The sequence below is a fragment of the Centroberyx gerrardi genome, chromosome 6 (assembly GCF_048128805.1).
Source record: "Centroberyx gerrardi isolate f3 chromosome 6, fCenGer3.hap1.cur.20231027, whole genome shotgun sequence".
Lineage (NCBI taxonomy): Eukaryota > Metazoa > Chordata > Actinopteri > Beryciformes > Berycidae > Centroberyx > Centroberyx gerrardi.
The window spans coordinates 29,900,783-29,918,879 of record NC_136002.1 but is presented as its reverse complement, the minus strand read 5'-3'; the positions used below and the strand labels follow the sequence as shown (position 1 = coordinate 29,918,879).

The window sequence follows — 18,097 nt, the reverse complement described above, 5'->3', positions numbered from 1 at the left end:
CAGAATGAGGCGTATTTGCCTGTAAAGACGGTTAATTAAAACTGGCCTTTCATCCGTTAGGAAATTGCATGAGTTATGAGGAGGTGGACAGTCAGAGAAAGACACGAGGCAGACTGAGAAGTGAATACAGCAAGCTGTCAGCAAGAGGAGTAGGAGGACTTTGGGTAAGGTAGATGCAGTAAAGGTGGATACTGAACTATTTAAAGCTGCTGTAGGCAAGTTGTTTATGTAAAAATGCACCTGTCCCATCAACCTTAAATACAAAGTAGGGGTGTAACACAGAAGATCGTCCCATCATCACTTAATATAGACGCTGTAGATTCGCTCTGTTTGCCCAAATGAAATTCTGGCAGGAAATCTTCTCTCACACAGGAAGAGGCAAATCAAAACTTAAGATCGAAATACAAAAGTGTCTCCTAATCAGCAGAAAGTTGGACTGTACTCTCTCCAGCCACTAAGAAGATAAAATGTACTTTTCCTGACTTCATGTTACATGATTTCTGGATCTTCAAAAGTCTTCAAACAGTTATCTCTTGTTGCCATTTGGGGCCGCCGACGTGTGAAGTTTCCGAATGCAGAAAGCAGTTGCAGCTCAGTTAAATTTCACTGAAGTTGGAGAAAGTGTTGTATCCATCAGCAGACACTGAACCCCCACCTGCTGCCTCTTTAGACGTCAAAGCATCATTTTGTATGGTCCTCGCAAATGATTTGATAGTTTACTGTAAATGGAAATGTTGTCTTTTTAATGCTACCAACAAATAGTATCATTTATAGGAGAATAACGTCACTACTGTAAATGATGTGTACTCACTTCTCTTATGCCAAAAAATAAATTTATCCAAATACATTTATCCAAGTAAAAGTAGATTTAAAATTGAAGGCAGTGTCTACTGGAGTTCAGTAAACACAGCAGTTGTAGTAAGTTAGTCTTTGGATCTCTGTTTGCTTACAACATGAGAAGTCAGGTAGTTATGAATAACCTGTACGCAAGTCCTTTAGGCAATTGGTTTCGTGCTCTTTGTAGACTTTGTTTTCAGAAAAGTGTCACACAGCTAAAATTTATTGCTGATATTTTTCAGCCTTGGGGGCAGAGGAGACTGTTCCACCTGAACTTAAACACTTTTACACTTATAGTTACTTGTTGCACACACACTTATGGGTCTAAGCTCTTACCCGTCTGTGTTAGGATTATATTTTGTATGTATGAATAAAGTGTTGTGTTTGGCTGAACCTGCAGCGGACCGGGAGAGGTCAGAGGTCAGAGGTCAGAGGTCGGATCCTGAGTCTGTAACAACAGCTTCTGGTCCACAGAGTCCAGCAGACAGCCGACCGTCTGATCAGGCTGGAAAACCTGTGGGAGTGATGGAGGGATGGATCTGTCTGACTGTCAACACTTTATATCAAATTATGGAGCTGTACAGGAATAGAATAGAATAGAATAGAATAGAATAGAAGAGTACATTAGACAAAACTAGACTAGACTAGAGTAGAATAGAATAGACTAAAGAAGATTTGAATAGAACAATAGATGAAACTAGACTAGATGTGACTAGAGTAGAACAGAACAGAATAGAATAGCTGAAATTAGATTAGACTAGACTATAATAAACAAAATAATAGACAAAACTAAAACTAAACTAAACTAAATAGAATAGAATAGAATAGAATAGAATAGAATAGAATAGAAGACTAGAACACAATGGAATATAACTGAATTGAACCAGACATGACATGAATAGAACACAACACAACACAACAGAGTACAATAGAGCAGAATAGAGTACAATAGAATAGAATAGAATAGAATAGAATAGAATACTAGAACACAGTGGAATAGAGCAGAACTGAACTAGACGAGACATGAATACAACAGAACAGAACATAGAACATAGTACAGTAGAGCAGATTAGAGTAGAGTAGAATAGAATAGAGTAGAGTAGAATAGAATAGAATAGAATAGAAATACTGCACACCAGCTCTAGTCTGTTCTGAAGCGGCCTGTGTGATGGCCCGGCTGCTCCGGCCCGGCTGCTCCGGCCCGGCTGCTCCGTGTCACAGCCCCACACCGCCCTCGTGCGGCTGGAAAGGCGAACTGAACTACTGTACTTTACCTCTGGGTCAGGACACGTCACGACGCCAGCTCTTTCCCCATTGGCTGTCGTGGTTCGGCTCGATCACATGACCGCCTCTCCACTCCAAAGCGTCCTGTCTGTATTTGGTACTTCAGAGAGACTAACGTCGCTTCCAGTTTGGAGGGTGTTTAGTTTTGTTTTTCGTGCTTTTGAGAAAGAAATAACTGGTTTGAAATGTTAATGTGACAAACGAAGAGGCCACGACGCTGTTTTATGGAGGATTTCAGCCACACTGGACACATGCTATCAAGTGAGTTAATACGGTGTGTGTTTCTTTTGTTGTTGTTGTTGGTCTGCACTGTCAGCGACTCTACTATTTATAGTAACCCAACTACTAGTTCCAGTGTAAGTTAACCGTTTAGTATGTGATTTAGAGTACTATTAAAAACAAAATACACAGTTGTAGGTATTCTTGTGGTTTTCACTGGGCTGCTGGATCTATTAAAAGCTAAATGTTAGCTAACATTATATTCATCTTTCAGTGTGTTTTCCTACTCATCTTTAGACGATACAAACACGATCTACTGCCCTTTTATGTGATTCCTTTTGGATACTTTAGGAATTGAATAATCTTCTCTTATTCACTCTCACTTCTACAACTTGAGCCAAAACTCTCGAGTCACTTGTTACTCTCCTCCTAATGTGATTTGTTTCCCTGCCCAGATAAACAGGCCTCCCTTGTCTGCTGCTGTCAGTGACGAGAATGCCTTCCTACAACTTTGGCCAAAGATAGTTTAAAGCTTTTTTTTCATGTCCTTTGGCTGTTGTATTTCCTGGAGTCAACAGCAGTTTTATGAAGCAGACATGGAAGAGTGAAATTTGCACATTCAGCTTGTTTCAGACCAGATGCTGATGATGTAAAAAGAGGAACAGATAAAAAAATCTGCTTAGAGCACTTAGTTAAATCAGCCTGATTAAGAGCTTGTTGGTCAAAATGTTGCTTTAACCCTATGAAGGAAAAGCCTCCATCAAGTGACTGCTGGTTTGAATTTTAGATTTGAAGTATCTCAGCTTTCAAAATGTCTCTCCGTGACTTTTTCTAGACCCACTTTCTCTATAAACCAGTGTTGTTTGATTTTCAAAATCGCACAGCAAAATAGCAGTTATAACTGTATTTACCGCCTTTCATCCACAGCTTGTTGGCCTTCTCTTCTCCCCCAGAATCCACTGTTCTAGTGTCAGTAACTCATTGGGGCGTTGAAACCAGTGTGGATACATTTTCTATGACATAAAGAGTCATAGTTTGGTGATCCAGTAGCTTATGCACATTTTCCTCCCTCTTGTCACCAGCAGGGTCTGTACACAACATCAGCTAAACAGGCACACATCTCAGCCTTCTCCCAAACTGTTAAAGTCAATGGGACCGTCTTTTTACAGCTAAAAAAAAAAAAAAATCAAATGTCCATGCAATTGATCCAAACAGCGTCTAAACTAAGCTCACAGTATGACTAGTGGGAAATGTGTTGCCCTCTTTGAAACAAATTCAGACTAAGGAAGACCAGTCTGGATAATAAAAGGTTGTGTTGTTTTTAAATGAATGGAAGTAGCCTTGAAAGTATTTGATTTTTATTTTTTTTAAATCAAAATATAGCACCCAAATTCATCGGTATGCCCTGTGAAAACCCTGTGATGGAGATTTGTGTTCATACAGCAGCAGGTTGAAAATGAAAGATTTCACCAGGATTTCTTCACTTCCTCCTCCATGATGTCTAACTTTGACCAATATCATGTCTTACCCCAAAACATGCTAATTTTGAGTCCTTGAATTTCACCAAACAAGACCTTGAAAAGTGAATTTGATGTCCAAGTGAGTGTGGGAAACCTGGTTGATATTCACATATGTTGTGTTGATAAGTGAGTTAAAAAAATAACGTGGAAAATGGAATCAGAAAAGGAGAAAGGAGCAGCTGACAATGCAAAAGTACACTTATATGGGTACCATACACACTTGAAGTATTTAAAAAAGCACAAAATATAAGGCTGTGAAGGGCTACATGGACATTGATAACTGACAAATGTGTGTGTTGTCCCAAACTACAACGTAACACACGTCAGTAACCTCTCATACTGACAGAACCTGAGTTGTTTTTGACCTGTTTGTAGTGACACAGTAAAACAGTGCGACTAGACGTTGAGTTTAAAATGATGTATGAATGAATCACATGTTTCTCTGAGGAGACGCCGACTCTCAGAGCGTGTGCCAGATCCCGTGTGCCAGATCCCGTGTGCCAGATCCCGCAGGTTTAGAGTGAGACTGCAACTGTCAGCGTTTTGGCCACAACACTTCCTCTTCCTCTTTCTCATGCAATAAAACCTGATATCACCACACCTCAGATGCCAGTAAACAGTTTCTGTTGGTCACATATTTTTAGTTTTATATAGTCTAACCTTAAAAGTTGCAGACAAACAACATACAGTGCAACAGTGAGCATAAGCAAAAATAAATTCAAAATCACATCAGATTCAAGCCAAAATTCATTATGTGAATTTTGAAAAAAGCAGTGTCTGTTATTGTTTTCTTGCCTTTTTCCTGCTTTTTGTGTCGCTGATGTTTGTTGGATGTTTTTAATCAAAGATGTGAACAAGGCCACCAGCGGTTTATTTGACATATTTGCGAAGAGCAATAGGCAGTTAAAAAAGACTATACTATGAACAGACAAAAAAGTGACGTGCTGACAAGTGCTGACATGAAAGTCAAACTTATTTTGAAATCTCATTTTTCTTACTGCTTTAAACCCTTTCTTATCAAATACTAACTAGGCTACAGAATTAATTGCGTAGAGTCGTATATCACAATCACAATTGATAATTTTGGAATATTGGCATATCAGCAATATTGAAACATTTCATTTTATTTTTAACAGCCACTGTAGTTGAAAATAGTCAGAAACGGTGCTATAAGATCCCAAATATTTGGTCAAATTATTTTGTTCACCAAATCATCAACACTAATAAACATGATTAATAATCATGATCACATAATCTAAAAAAAATAATTGGGATTATCATTTTAGTGATTCATCATTCCCTAATACTAATACTTATGAGGATGGTGTCATCTATATTTTGGAACTATTGAGTGATGAATTTCAAGTAAAAACATCCAAAAATGGATATGAATCATTTTGGCATGAGACCTTTCATAAAAAGACTTTCTGTTCAGAAATGCTGTTTATCCAAAAAACAAGATCTGAAGTTCTTTATATGACTTCTCTGAAACACAGAGGATCCGGTCTGTAACAGTGATGTTTTGTCAGCCGTTAGCGTGTTTGCGTGATGTTTTCTGTTGGACGCCTGCAGGGTTTGGGGCTGGATGTGAGCCGTGTCTTTGTACCAGAGGTGACCTGCAGGTTTTTCTCTGTCTGTGTGGAAAACACCTGGAACCTTCTCTTTGTCAGCTGCTCACAGGGGTCCGGCCGAGGAGAGACAATGCTGTGTGTGTTTATGAGTGAGGAGGAGTTGCTGTGTTGTACTGCAACTATGCATCTACCTATCTATCTGCTTATCTGTCTACTTTAATAGTAGTCATGTCGAGTCAAATTTACTTTGTGAAGTACGTTTAAAAACAACTGGAGTTGATCAAAGTGCTGCACAAAGACAATACATGTCTAAAATTACACTTAAATCATCACTTAAATTAACATAGAACGTAGAACATCAACATAGCACAAAAACAAAAGACATACACATATAACCAGACAAATCAAGTCTGTAGTTAAAGATGTACTAAGGCAAGATGTTTATGTAAAAATACACCTGTCTTATCAGCCGAAACCACAAAGTGTGGAGAGAGAGCGTCCCGTCGCACTAATTGACGCGCTGTAATTTCACTCTTTTTGCCAAAATTAAATTCTGGTGTCAGGTATGTTCACTTCTCCGCCCACAAGAAGTGACGAATCAAAACTTGAGAGTGAAATCCAGTCTGTCTCCTAACCAGCAGTGAGCAGAGAAAGCTGGAAGCCGTTAGATCTTCTCCTCTCTGGTCTCTTTGGTTTCTTTGGTATAAAAAGCATCACAGACCGGCTGAGTTGGTAAACATGAGCTGCTGTGTGACGTTTACTGACCTCACCGCACAGGATTTCTGGGTATTGGAAGTTCAAATTTTGCAAACAGTTATGTCTCGCTTCCATTTGGAGCCTAGTGCCGCTTTAATATCTGGTCAAACATTGGCTAGATTAATGAAGATATGAAGTTACATCTTGTTCCTCTTGTCTGCTTTCAGAGCCACAGAGCATCATCTGACCCGAGCTGAGAGGACTTTAACCATCAGATCAGACGCCATTTTTTGTCTGTGAACATGAAGACGGACGTTCCTTACGACAGGGTAAGCTGCTGTGTATGGAAAGACTCAGTACAGTGTCCGACACCATGAGGAAGTGCCCTGCCCTTTAGTTTTCATGAATTTGACTTTCCCACTCAAATCAGAACATCAGAGTTTCCCTCTATCGTCTGCTGTAAACTGAAAAGTCAACTCATGTCGCTCTTTTCCCTCTGAGTCATACCCCCGTTCCCATATGTTCACCTTCTACTCGCTGTAATATTCATTTATCTTGAAAAAAAACAACACTTTTTTATGATTTCCCATCGGTCCTGGAATTCCTGGAATACCTTGGAAGTCTGAGAGGAGTTTTCCAGAAAGAGGGAAAGTCTGGGAATTTGATTAGTTCTCTGGGAATTTTACAAACGTGCCACTTTACAGGAATATATCAGAAAGTGTTTTCCAACTTGTTTCACATTTATTGCATTAGAGTAGTATAGTGGAATAGTGGAAACCAGACTGTTCACCCCTGTAGAGAAACAGCATTAACAAATCAGGAAGGAAGAAGAGCGTTTTTAGGTCATGGAAGCGCGGCTCTGACCCAGTTATGTTAAGTCATGGATGGCCTCCTTTTACCTCCCTCCTTAGCTCGTGTTATTGCTTTATGTTCCCAGCACTTCTCTCTTCCACCTCTTACTATTAGTTTCTTATAATGTTGTTTATCTAGGGAGTGAAGTTTATTCTACTGCTAAATGCTTAAGATGTAGCGAAAGTTGGGCTGGGCGATGATTCAATATTATTTCAGTGGAATCATATGGTGATTTTAGGATATCATGACACACAATCCTGCTGTCTATATTGACGATAACAAGCACATTTTAGTAAAAAAACTCTTGACTAAATGAGGTATGAAACATTTTAAAGGAATATTATTTGAAAATGTCAGTTTTGTTTGACATCACACCTTCAATATTGGAATGAAACTCCTCAAATGTTGCGTTGTAATTGTCTTTGGTCTGACTTGTTTTGCCCCTCTGTTGTTTACAGATGGTGGACATGGAGTGGAGGAGAGAAGAATCCAAAAGGAAAGCACAGACGGTAAGTTAGGATACACACACACACACACTCACACACACACACACACACACAGACAGACACACGCTTATCAAAAAATCGGTTCACCACCAAGTCCTTTACAAAACACCAAAGGACTTAAAAACAGAAACAAATAAGAGAGAGACAGCATCACAAGTCTCACATCTCACAGACAAAAACACACACATCGTACACACACACGCATATACACACACACACACTTGGAAGTGAAAATGAAAAATGATATGGACACAATGTTGATCTAAAAGTGAGAGCTGTGGATACACTGAGGAACTTGTTGGGCAAGTTTTTGGGACAACGTTGCATTACTCAGATTTCTCACTACTCTTAGATTGATTGATTCCCGTTCCCCTGAAAATATATATTTTAGATTTTTCCCAGTGTGTTGCTGGGAAGTGCTGTTGGCAGGTACAGTATGTTGCTCTGTCATGTTGCCCAAACAGTTGCCAGTTGGATCTGGAAGCATGAAATCACCCGAAGAACCTCACGAGTTTTTTTTTCACATAATTTCACTTCCAGTTCTGCTTCTGTTTTTACTGTTTTACAGCGTCAGCTAAATGCTGAACATCAGAGGTGGGGAATCGAGTCACATGACTTGGACTCGAGTCCCAGTTTTAATTGCTTGAGACTTGACTTGACTTGGGTTCTGGTGACTTGGGACTTGACTCTGACTTGTACTCTGACGACTTGAAAAGGTTTCTAAAGTCTTGACTTGAGATCTTGTGTTTGTGTAAATGACTTAGATTGAAAGTGATGAGATTTGTTCCAGCAGACGACTGAATTTAAATTCTGTTTTCTGAATTTGTATGGAACGATTGAATTTATTGAAGTTGAAACTGATTATAGAAATCAAACTCATGATGCTCTTACCAAGTTTTTATCCTATTAAAACCATATTGCATTGAAAAGTCCTAGATATTTAGTTTTCTTTAAGATATTAAAGAAAACTTGACTTGCTGTTTAGACTTGAGACTTGACATTAAAGACATGGACTTGACTTGGTGTTCTACATTTAGACTCGAGACTTGACTTGAGATTTGTGCCTCAAGACTTGAGACTGACTTGGGACTCGAGCAGAGTTGACTTGGTCACACCTCTGCTTAACATTCAGCAGTAAATGTAATTCAGTCTCTCCCCTCCAGTATTACAGATGTGTGGTTGGTCTGGTCACTGTGGCTGCGGTGCTGCTGGCCACCGTGGCCCTCCATCACCTCCTGACGGCGGGGGTCTCCTCCCCCCGCCCCGCCCCCGGCCCCGGCCCCGGCCCCCGGCTCCGCCTGCCCCTCGCCGAGTCCTGCTCCGACCCCTGCAAGTAAGCAGACCTCCGCATCAGACGGGGACAGAATCCAGAGACCGGCGTGTTAATTCAGCTTCTGAGGCTGCGTTCACACTGCAGCCCTTCATGCTCATTTACAAATATCTGCTCATATCTGGTTTTTTGGGTTTTTTGAGGGATATCTATTCTAGGATGTAAATCATATCCGATACTGATATAAACCGGCAGTGATGTCATAAAGACACACGCATGCAGAGTTAACAAAAATAATCACATATAGTTTTACATATAGTTTTTCCAGTTGCATATTTTTTATTGCTTATATATGTATATATTTGTGTTTTTTACCTTAATTATGCTTATGCTGCTGACTAAACCCCAGTGTCCCCCTGGGAATAAATAATGATAATAATAAAAGTATGTATTTATCGATCTGTCTATCTGTTGACCTATTGATGTATCTGATCTGACATTATCTTTAAACCGTCTCTTTTCCTCTGATAGGATTGTGTTGGTGGAGAGCATTCCTGAAGGTCTGGAGTTTAATTCCAGCACCACCCACCTCTCCATCTACCAGGCGTGGTTCGATCTGATTGGCGAGGCTCGCAGCAGCCTCGACATCGCCTCTTTCTATTGGACGCTCACCAACAAAGACACCGGCACTCACGAGCCGACAGCCCAGCAGGTCAGCCGGCCCTGTGATTGGTCAAATGGCATTTATTGGTAGCCATTAATCATAAAGATTATTTAATGGATGGAAGTTGACAGGCTTCTACTTCTCAGAGCCCAGCCGCTGGTCTTCATTTCGTTTTTCTATTTCTCTAATATTATGTTATGGTTTAGATGAATAGTTTACTGGTTGGCAGTTTTGGCTGTGCTTTCTCAGTATTACCTTCATTTAATTTGATTGATCTGACATCCTTAAAGTGGGAATCCGAAAGATTCTTGTTTTTTGTTGGTTTTGGCAAAAAAACATTTGCTAAGGGGTCATTTTTGTGGTGTTTCTGCACTGCACTTCCCAGTCAAACAGTGTGGGCGGAGCTTGGATTTTCTGTTGATGCAGTTTGAGTTTCTCTTTTCTTTGTCTGTTCAGTCATGGTGGCTATCGCTGCGCATGCTAACTACCCAGTTCTTCTTCTTCTGTTGATTCCAAACAAATATTCACAATGAAGTCAGAGACTTCCTTTCATGGTAGTCCTCATGAATTACAGATGGCAAAGTAGATTTGGCAAAATCAAAATAAAAAAAAAAAGTCAAAATTACCAATAAGTAAAAACCAGGTCCAGTCAGAAACAGAATGCAAAAATACCGCATGTCCCGGTCGCCTCTTTGACCAATCAGACCAATTGGCCGGAATTAAACAGCACACACTTGGCTGTAGCGTGTGTTTTTATGAACATTAACATTAAAATGATTTCCTTGCTGTGTCACAGGGTGAGACCATCCTGAAGAGACTGGCCCAGGTTTCAGGGAAGCTGCCTGTTCGCATCGCCGTCAACACGCCGCAGCAGAGTCAACCTCAGGACGACCTCCGGCTGCTCAGCAGCTCAGGTGACACTCATGAGTCGTATGCTTATCTTAAACTGTTTGACAGCTAGGGGTAGACTGATATATTGGGCCGATGTTGGCCTTTATTAAATATCAGATATTGGCCAGTCATGTCGTCCAGCTCTGATATGATGGAGGTTCCTCCCTGAGCACAGATACAGAAAAACAACCTGGAAAACCTGACATGGAATTTTATTTTCTTAGCACATTTTATTTATTCATTTAATTGTTTAAGAATGCCTTTTGGAAATGAATTAGAGGCAGTAACATATCCTAGAATTTTCTCTAATGTTTAATAGGTTGGTCACCCTGCCTTAAAGTGTCACCCTGCCTACTATCCCTAAAATAATTTAATTAGTCTGGATTTCAGGGGAGAGTTTTAAGTGTCCCATGATGGTCTAAATGCTGTTTCAGCGGCTTTTCCACCCTGACAAGAAGAAAATTCTGTGGGAAACACTGAATACTTGTCATTTATTGGCATGAAAATTGTAAAATTTTAAGTTATTGAATACCGGCTATCAGCGACTTCTGTCTTAAAATATCAGTATCAGTATCTTCCTTTAAAAACCCATATTGAATTAACCTTAATGTCTGGTTATGTTGTCTCTGTATCATCTGTCAGTATGTATTGTGTTACTATGTATGTTGTCAGGATGTCTCTGCAGCCATGCCAGCAAGACAAAAACCTGCATATTTCTTGAACTTGGTAAATGAAGTGATACTGATTATTACTTTACTTTTAGAAGTAAATCAGCAGTGTCTTGACAGCAGTGTGTGTGTGTGTGTGTGTGTGTGTGTGTGTGTGTGTGTGTGTGTGTGTGTGTGTGTGTGTGCGTGTGCGTGTGTGTTTCAGGAGCTGACATCCGGACAGTGAACATGAGAGAGCTGACCTCAGGCGTCCTCCACACCAAGTTCTGGGTGATCGACAAGAAACACATCTACATTGGTAGTGCCAACATGGACTGGAGGTCTCTCACACAGGTACACACACACACACACACACACACACACACACAGACACAGAGGTTGTCAGATGAACAGTTTTACGTAAAAATCAGAATGCAGTGTCACCGTAGAAACCGGTTTCTCCCCAATTAGGAAAATAGAAACATCTTTTATCCAATATGCAGTCAGGAATTTATAAAATAGTATACTTACATATTGTTGTTGTCACATTGAAGGCTGCATTAGTGTACAGTGTTGATGTCGACACCGCTGTGTGTGTCTTATCAGCAACTAGCAGACCGACCCATGACTCTGCGGTTTTCATAAGATAACTTTGAGAGGGAGGAGATTAAAATACATGTGAACAAATTTCCCCTGAAAAGGTTTTTATCTGGACTGGTAGTTATCATGCATCTCAGAGTAGGAGTACTGATCTAGGGTCAGTTTATCCTTTAAGATCCTGCTGAATGTGATCAGTGGTTTCAGATCAGTACATAAACACAGAGGCTGTGTAACCACGGAAAATGAAGTTCTGTCTGGGTTGTGTTTCTTTTGCTTTAAAGAGGAAGTTGTCCTCTTGGCTTGGGTTTTAGTCTCACACCATGGTGAGATGATTTCCCTTTTGCCCTCTGATTTATTACTGAGTGTCAATGCACTGCAGTATCATTGGCACCATGATGGGAGTTAATACCTAAAAACCACTTCTCACTTCTGGTTTATATTGAGTCGTCGCCACCATCAGCATCCTGTGTATCTGAAAGAGTGCAGCAAACCGCCAAAAAAAACATGAAACTGGAAGCTTTGATGTTGAGGCAACTGGGGTGACATTTGTTTCAAGGGGGGGGGGGGGGCTGCTAAGGAGCTATGTGAATGTGGATCACAGGAAAGTCGGGAAATGTACACTCTATCTTCATCTATAGAGTGATATGGCAAGACGACTATCTGTGTAAATCATTCTGAACACCAAAATCTTAACATCAAATCAAGAAATTAAAGTCTGGAAAAAAGATGGAATTTTGAAATTGAAACTGCATAGGAACCCTGGGAATTCTTTCTGTAATTTATAATTTTACTTCTGTTGTTCTCTCACTTATGCCCCAGTTTACCAAAGCTAGAAGTGGTAAAAAAACTTTGACTGAGAATAAATCTGTGTTGTGCTCCTCCTCTCCCTGGCAGGTGAAGGAGCTGGGCGCCGTCGTCTACAACTGCAGCTGCTTAGCGGCGGATCTGGGCAAGATCTTCGAAGCCTATTGGTTCCTGGGTCAGAGTCAGTCAATCCCGTCTCCGTGGCCCAGCAGCTTCTCCACCCCCTACAACAAGGACACGCCCCTCCAGCTGCCGCTCAACGGCACGCCGTCCAGCGTCTACCTGTCGGTGAGAGACGGGTCGGGGGGGGGGGGGGGGGGGGGCGAAGGGGCGAAGGATGGGGAGACGTCACCTCTGTTTTGGGATTACTCTTAATCCAACTGTATAGAGATGATCAGGAAGAACACTCTATTAAAAATCAGTCCATTTCTTATGCAGGTCCATATGAATGAAACGTCATATTTTTAGTGCCACACTACAAGGAACATAAGGGTTAGTTCTGTTAATCTCTATGGATTTATTACTCATTTAAAGTACCGTATCTACGCTAAACTAAAACCTTTTCAGTCCATATTGTAGCTTATTTGTAAAGGTTTCCAACAGCCAGTTAGATGCCAGTAGTAGTACGTCAAGTGCACTTACATTTTTTATACATTTAGATGTATTTACCGTTTGATGATTGCTGTTGGTCTCAATGGCAGTAGGCAGTATCTTGTAGCAGGGTTACCACGGGCCTTGAAAATCCTTATAACATTTGTGGATTTGGAAACAATAAGGCCTTGAAAGTTTTTGAAAATTAATGGATGGCCTCGATGGCATACTTCTAACTTATGCCTCAGCTCTCTGGACTTCTCCCCATCCTATCAATACTAAACATCCTGAGGAAAACCCTTTGATAGAGATTTGTGTTGACACCAGCAGCAGTTTGAAAACGAATTGATTTCACCAGGGTTTCTTGACTTGATGAGATCAGGAGTAAAAAATTAGGTCTCTTCTAATTTTGACCGATGTCATCATGTCCTACCACAAAACCTGCCAATTTTGAGTCCTACAATTTCACCAAACAAGTTATTGAAAGCCATTGAAAAGTCCTTTGAATTTGATGTCCAAGTGAGTGTGGGAACCCTGTTGCAGGAATAGGTGAATTATGAATCTTGAAAACTGATGTGCAGTTCAAATAAAACAGGCCTTTGAGTAGACTATCAAAGAAAATTCCTTCAGAACGATCAAAAACAAAGTAAAGACAGGGTCCAAAATGCGAAAACTACATCCAGTGGGACTTCACATGGCCACTAGGTGCCGCCATTACTCCAACTATTTACACTAATATAACACACACTCATATGCACTGATGAGGTAACACACATTGTCATGCTTCAAAAGCATCTCATCCATCGGATTCACTGTCATTTCACAACTTCAGTCCTGAATTTCTCTTCCTTAGTTAAATCAACTCTGCCCCACTCACATCTTTCAAGGACCTGGATGGTACCAAATGTTCCTGAAATGAACAAATCATTCACTGCATCGCTCTTTCTTTTCTCTCGTCTCTCTTCCCTCTCTCTCCAGAGTTCCCCTCCGTCTTTCTGTGCTGCCGGCCGGACGCCGGACCTTCAGTCCATCCTCAGTGTGATGGAGGACGCCCAGCAGTTCATCTACATCGCCGTCATGAACTACCTGCCCACCATGGAGTTCTCTCATCCCAAAAGGTAAATCCCACAGCTGTTCAGGTAGCTAAGAACCATAACGATAGGAGGGATACTTCTTAAGTGTCAAAGTTAGTTTGCGTAGTTGGTGCGGTAGTTATGAACTGTCGAAGGTAGGTCTGAAGTACACAGGTGTGGCATCTTCAGTTGTCAGCACCCTTCTCCCCAACCCAGAGGTCACCAGAGTTCTTCATGTCAAGGATGATTTTGTCCGAAGCATCTCCATCTGAGAGGATGTTAGTGTTGGATGTGATTTAGCACAGGACTGTGAATCTGTCTCCAGTACGCTGTAAGTTGTGAGATAACAGTGGAGAGAGAAAGTAGTTGGAATTAAACTGTTCCTCATGATGCCTGAGACCCCCTGGAAGACCTGTGGCGGTCCCCGAACCCCATTTTGGGAGCCACCGCCCTAAACTACATCAGCAAACTGTGTGAAAACCACCCACGATCAGCTAACCACCCACATTTCTTTCACCCCAAATTGCCTTAAGACATAAATATCCTGTTTTACCCTAAACCAAAACTCCAATAAACAAGCTTTTGGTGAGTCCGTGTGACTTTTGTTTACAAGCCCTGGTTCATTTGTAACTGGGCAGTGTGAACCTAAACAAACCAAATACAAAAATTCATCACAGTAAACTTTCCCACTGTGGTTCGGACCAAAGTGTGACGGTCCCGTGTCCTCAGACTGTGTGTGGCGCCCTCTGCAGGTACTGGGCCGACATCGACACCCAGCTGAGACGAATGGCTTACGAGAGGCGGGTCAAGGTGCGTCTGCTGATCAGCTGCTGGGCCAGCACCCAGCCGGTCATGCTGCCCTTCCTCAGGTCACTGGCCTCGGTCCAGGACCCCAAGAGCAAACTGGACATCCAGGTGGTGAGTAGCACTTCTACTTCTCTAAAAAGACCAAGGCTGAAATATGGACTTTAAATTAGAGAATGAAATATGCTGACATAAATCATCTGGTGGGAGTAGTGGTAATCCTTGTTTATATAGGTTACAGGCTGGGAGTAATTTATGATTAGTAGTAGTAGTAGTAGTATCATAATTAGTAGTACACAGTTAGTAGAAGTTATTCAAGCTTCAGAGCCAAGTGAATAACAATCACAAGTGTTCCCTCTACCACTGAAAATGCAGAGTGTGCGTATCCTGAAATAAAAAACGATAACCTGATCACCGGTTGTGTCTTTTCTCCAGAGGCTGTTTGTTGTGCCTGCTAACCCCAAGCAGAAGGAGATTCCCTTCGCCAGAGTCAACCACAACAAATACATGGTGACTGACAAGATAGCCTACATTGGTAAGGCTACACATTATATTATATACACGTTTATACATAATTAATTAGTACATAATTTCATGGTTCTTTCCAGAAAATTTCCTAAGAAATTAACAGTTCCTTTCTAGGAAATTATTGGGAAATTGCGGACCCGGAAAATAAAAAAATTACCAATCTTACAATATGAAAGTGAAAAACAATATTTTCTTATAACAGGACACCTCTGATTGTATGATTATGTATATGATTATGTATATGATTTATTATTATATTATATATTATTATTATGACCTGCCCACTCATCCTTTTTAAGAAAAATATGTTATTTGGCTAAAATATGAAACATATCTGTGTATTTCCATCCGCAGGTACATCTAACTGGTCAGGCGACTACTTTGTGAGCACAGCCGGCTCGGCACTGGTCGTCAACCAGACTGCATCACCGACGCTGGAGCCAACCGTCCAATCACAGCTGCAGGCCGTGTTCGAGAGGGACTGGAGCTCCGCCTACAGCACTCCTATCACCCAGCACTCTAACCTCAAAGACATCTGTTAGCTTGAACTCTGTGTGCCGGTCACGAGCCGAGAGAAGCCTTGAGCCAATATTAGAACACCGTATCAGTTTATCAGGCAAACGTGCCATAAGCCACAAAATCAAACCAACACTCAGATAGAGCAGCAGCCAACATTTACACTCTGACTCAGACTCAAACATCGACGTAACGTGTGCCATTTGGTGGACACTTCTATTCGAAGCAGCTGGCAGTTCCACGGCTGCATATCATTCAGTCCGTTTTGTCCAGTTTGCACTTGCAAGGTGGAACAACTGCTCATAGAACGAAATCCCATTGGTAGGGAAGCAGGGAAGCTGCTAAATCTGACAGCTGATGATCGAGTTAAGTTCAGCTGTTGCCAACTTTTCTAGGACGACAAGTTTGTTGATGGTATGCACACATCGGCCGAGTTTCCCCGGTTGCTCAGCTCTATAGGAAATGAATGGACTTCTGGTGACTTGTTTGATCGTGTTCCTCACAGAGTGAACACAGACTTAGTGCCATACTCCTTCTGCCCTGAGAGAACCTTAGTTTTCATGTTTATTTACCCAGAGAATGTATACTAAGCACACTCGCTCTTTTTCAGCAACACTGAGTAACGCACAGTCACACTGGGGCCTTGCTCAAGGTGCGTTCAGAGAATTATTTTAGGGAGAGAATTAATTGCCCAGTTTTTATCCCAGCTGGCCGAGGGAGTTGAACCACAGCTTCTGGTAACAAGTCCGGTAAGCTTTTAGGTTGCTATGCTCCACCGGCAGACCAGACAGCAGCCATGTAGTCCAGTAAATCTTAGCTACAGACAAGCATTGTTCCTGTTTCGTATGTTACAAGTTTCTACAACTCACGGACAGACAGCACTCCCTTTGAAAACCTCTCCAACAGAGATGTGGCTCATTTTAGGAGAAATGTCATTATTTGGTTTCTTTCCCTTGGTGTTAGTAACAGTAGGGGGCGCTGTTTAGGCTCGCTCAGGTACGATGGTTTCTCTCAGCCGGCTCAGTCTGATCAGCGTATTGATCAGTGTGTAGTTTTGAAGATCAATCACAATGCATTACTTTATATAACTGCCTCTATGGGAGTTCTTCATCCCAGCTCATCTCAGGGAGAAATAAGTTTGAATCAGAATGTGTTTTTTGATTGATATTTTTAGATTGCTGGACTCTGGAATACTTAATTAATGCTTAACTGGAGTGCCGTGTCTGCATTATTAATAACATGGGCTTTTTAAAATATGGTTCCATAGTCTTCAGGGCCATTTTTAATTGAGTTTGCAGCAATAGTAAGTGAAGATGAAACAATTTAATTTCCACTATGTGGAGTGATTGGAAATACCAGTTAGTGGAGAGATGGTTGCTATGGCAACTGTCCAAATAAGCCAGTGTTTACAGGTAGCAGCATGCTTTTAGAAAAGCTCTGGGGCGGTTTGTTAGTGCCACAGATCAAATGTATACATATCATTATCTCCCTCCTGTTTCTGCAGCACTACTCTTAATAAACTGAATCCTGAATCCAACCTGCATCTGGTCTGTTTAAAGTGGTTTAACATTTTCTTAATGTGCACTCTGATACACATTGATTCAAAAAACATCTGTTCAATGCTCTAGCCAATAAGAAATATTTCTATGACACAATGAAACTTATTTTTTAAGGTCTGATCTGATCCAAGCTATTCTGGCTTTGTTCTGAACTTTAGTGGTGGGATGTTAAAAGAAACAAAAGAAAAACTTCACCACATCCTCTCCTCCCTCGCTGAACGTATTAGACGAGAGATGAGTGCTCAAGATTCTTTATCACAATGTTAAGTTCTTACAAAATGTCGTATACTCAAATACATCCCAAAATATGTCCATTTGGATTTCATCTTGACGGTATTTGCTTACAAACGCAACTCATTTAGACTTCTCCCCACTCCCCTCCCTGTCTGTGGAGGCTCAGGAGTGCAGGCGAGCTCCATGCTGACTATAGTTGCAGGAAGTATATTTTGGGACTGGGGCGGAGGGGGGAGGAGCCCCAGAAAGGAGGTGATGTCCGGGTCTGAAGCCCAGCTTGGGAAACTACTGATTGAGAGAAAGAAGCTATCCCAATGCCAATGAGAGGGATCAATAATGATTCAAGCTCAACAATGTCTCAAGTTCAACTACAGTAGGCCTGTTTAGGACTGCCTACTCTCTGTGAAATATACTAACTAGGTGGAAGCTAT

The 18,097-nt window shown here is 41.2% G+C and overlaps 1 protein-coding gene across 1 annotated transcript; it reads left to right on the top strand.

The window, feature by feature from the left end:
* The first annotated feature begins 2,213 nt into the window (after positions 1–2,213).
* Positions 2,214–17,410, top strand: pld3 (phospholipase D family member 3). The gene is made up of 12 exons (XM_071898796.2): positions 2,214–2,382; positions 6,355–6,456; positions 7,438–7,488; positions 8,649–8,818; positions 9,287–9,467; positions 10,216–10,333; positions 11,184–11,311; positions 12,452–12,649; positions 13,931–14,070; positions 14,778–14,943; positions 15,265–15,364; positions 15,712–17,410. Exons 2-12 carry the CDS (start codon positions 6,430–6,432, stop codon positions 15,897–15,899), a joined length of 1,467 nt encoding a protein of 488 aa, XP_071754897.1. The 5' UTR covers positions 2,214–2,382; positions 6,355–6,429; the 3' UTR covers positions 15,900–17,410.
* The last annotated feature ends 687 nt before the right edge of the window (positions 17,411–18,097 follow it).

Coding starts and splice junctions, on each gene's coding strand:
- pld3 (XM_071898796.2), top strand. CDS start 6,430: ATGAAGACGGACGTTCCTTACGACAGG. Junction 6,457..7,437: donor CGGACGTTCCTTACGACAGG/GTAAGCTGCTGT, acceptor TGTTGTTTACAG/ATGGTGGACATGGAGTGGAG. Junction 15,365..15,711: donor TGACAAGATAGCCTACATTG/GTAAGGCTACAC, acceptor TTCCATCCGCAG/GTACATCTAACTGGTCAGGC.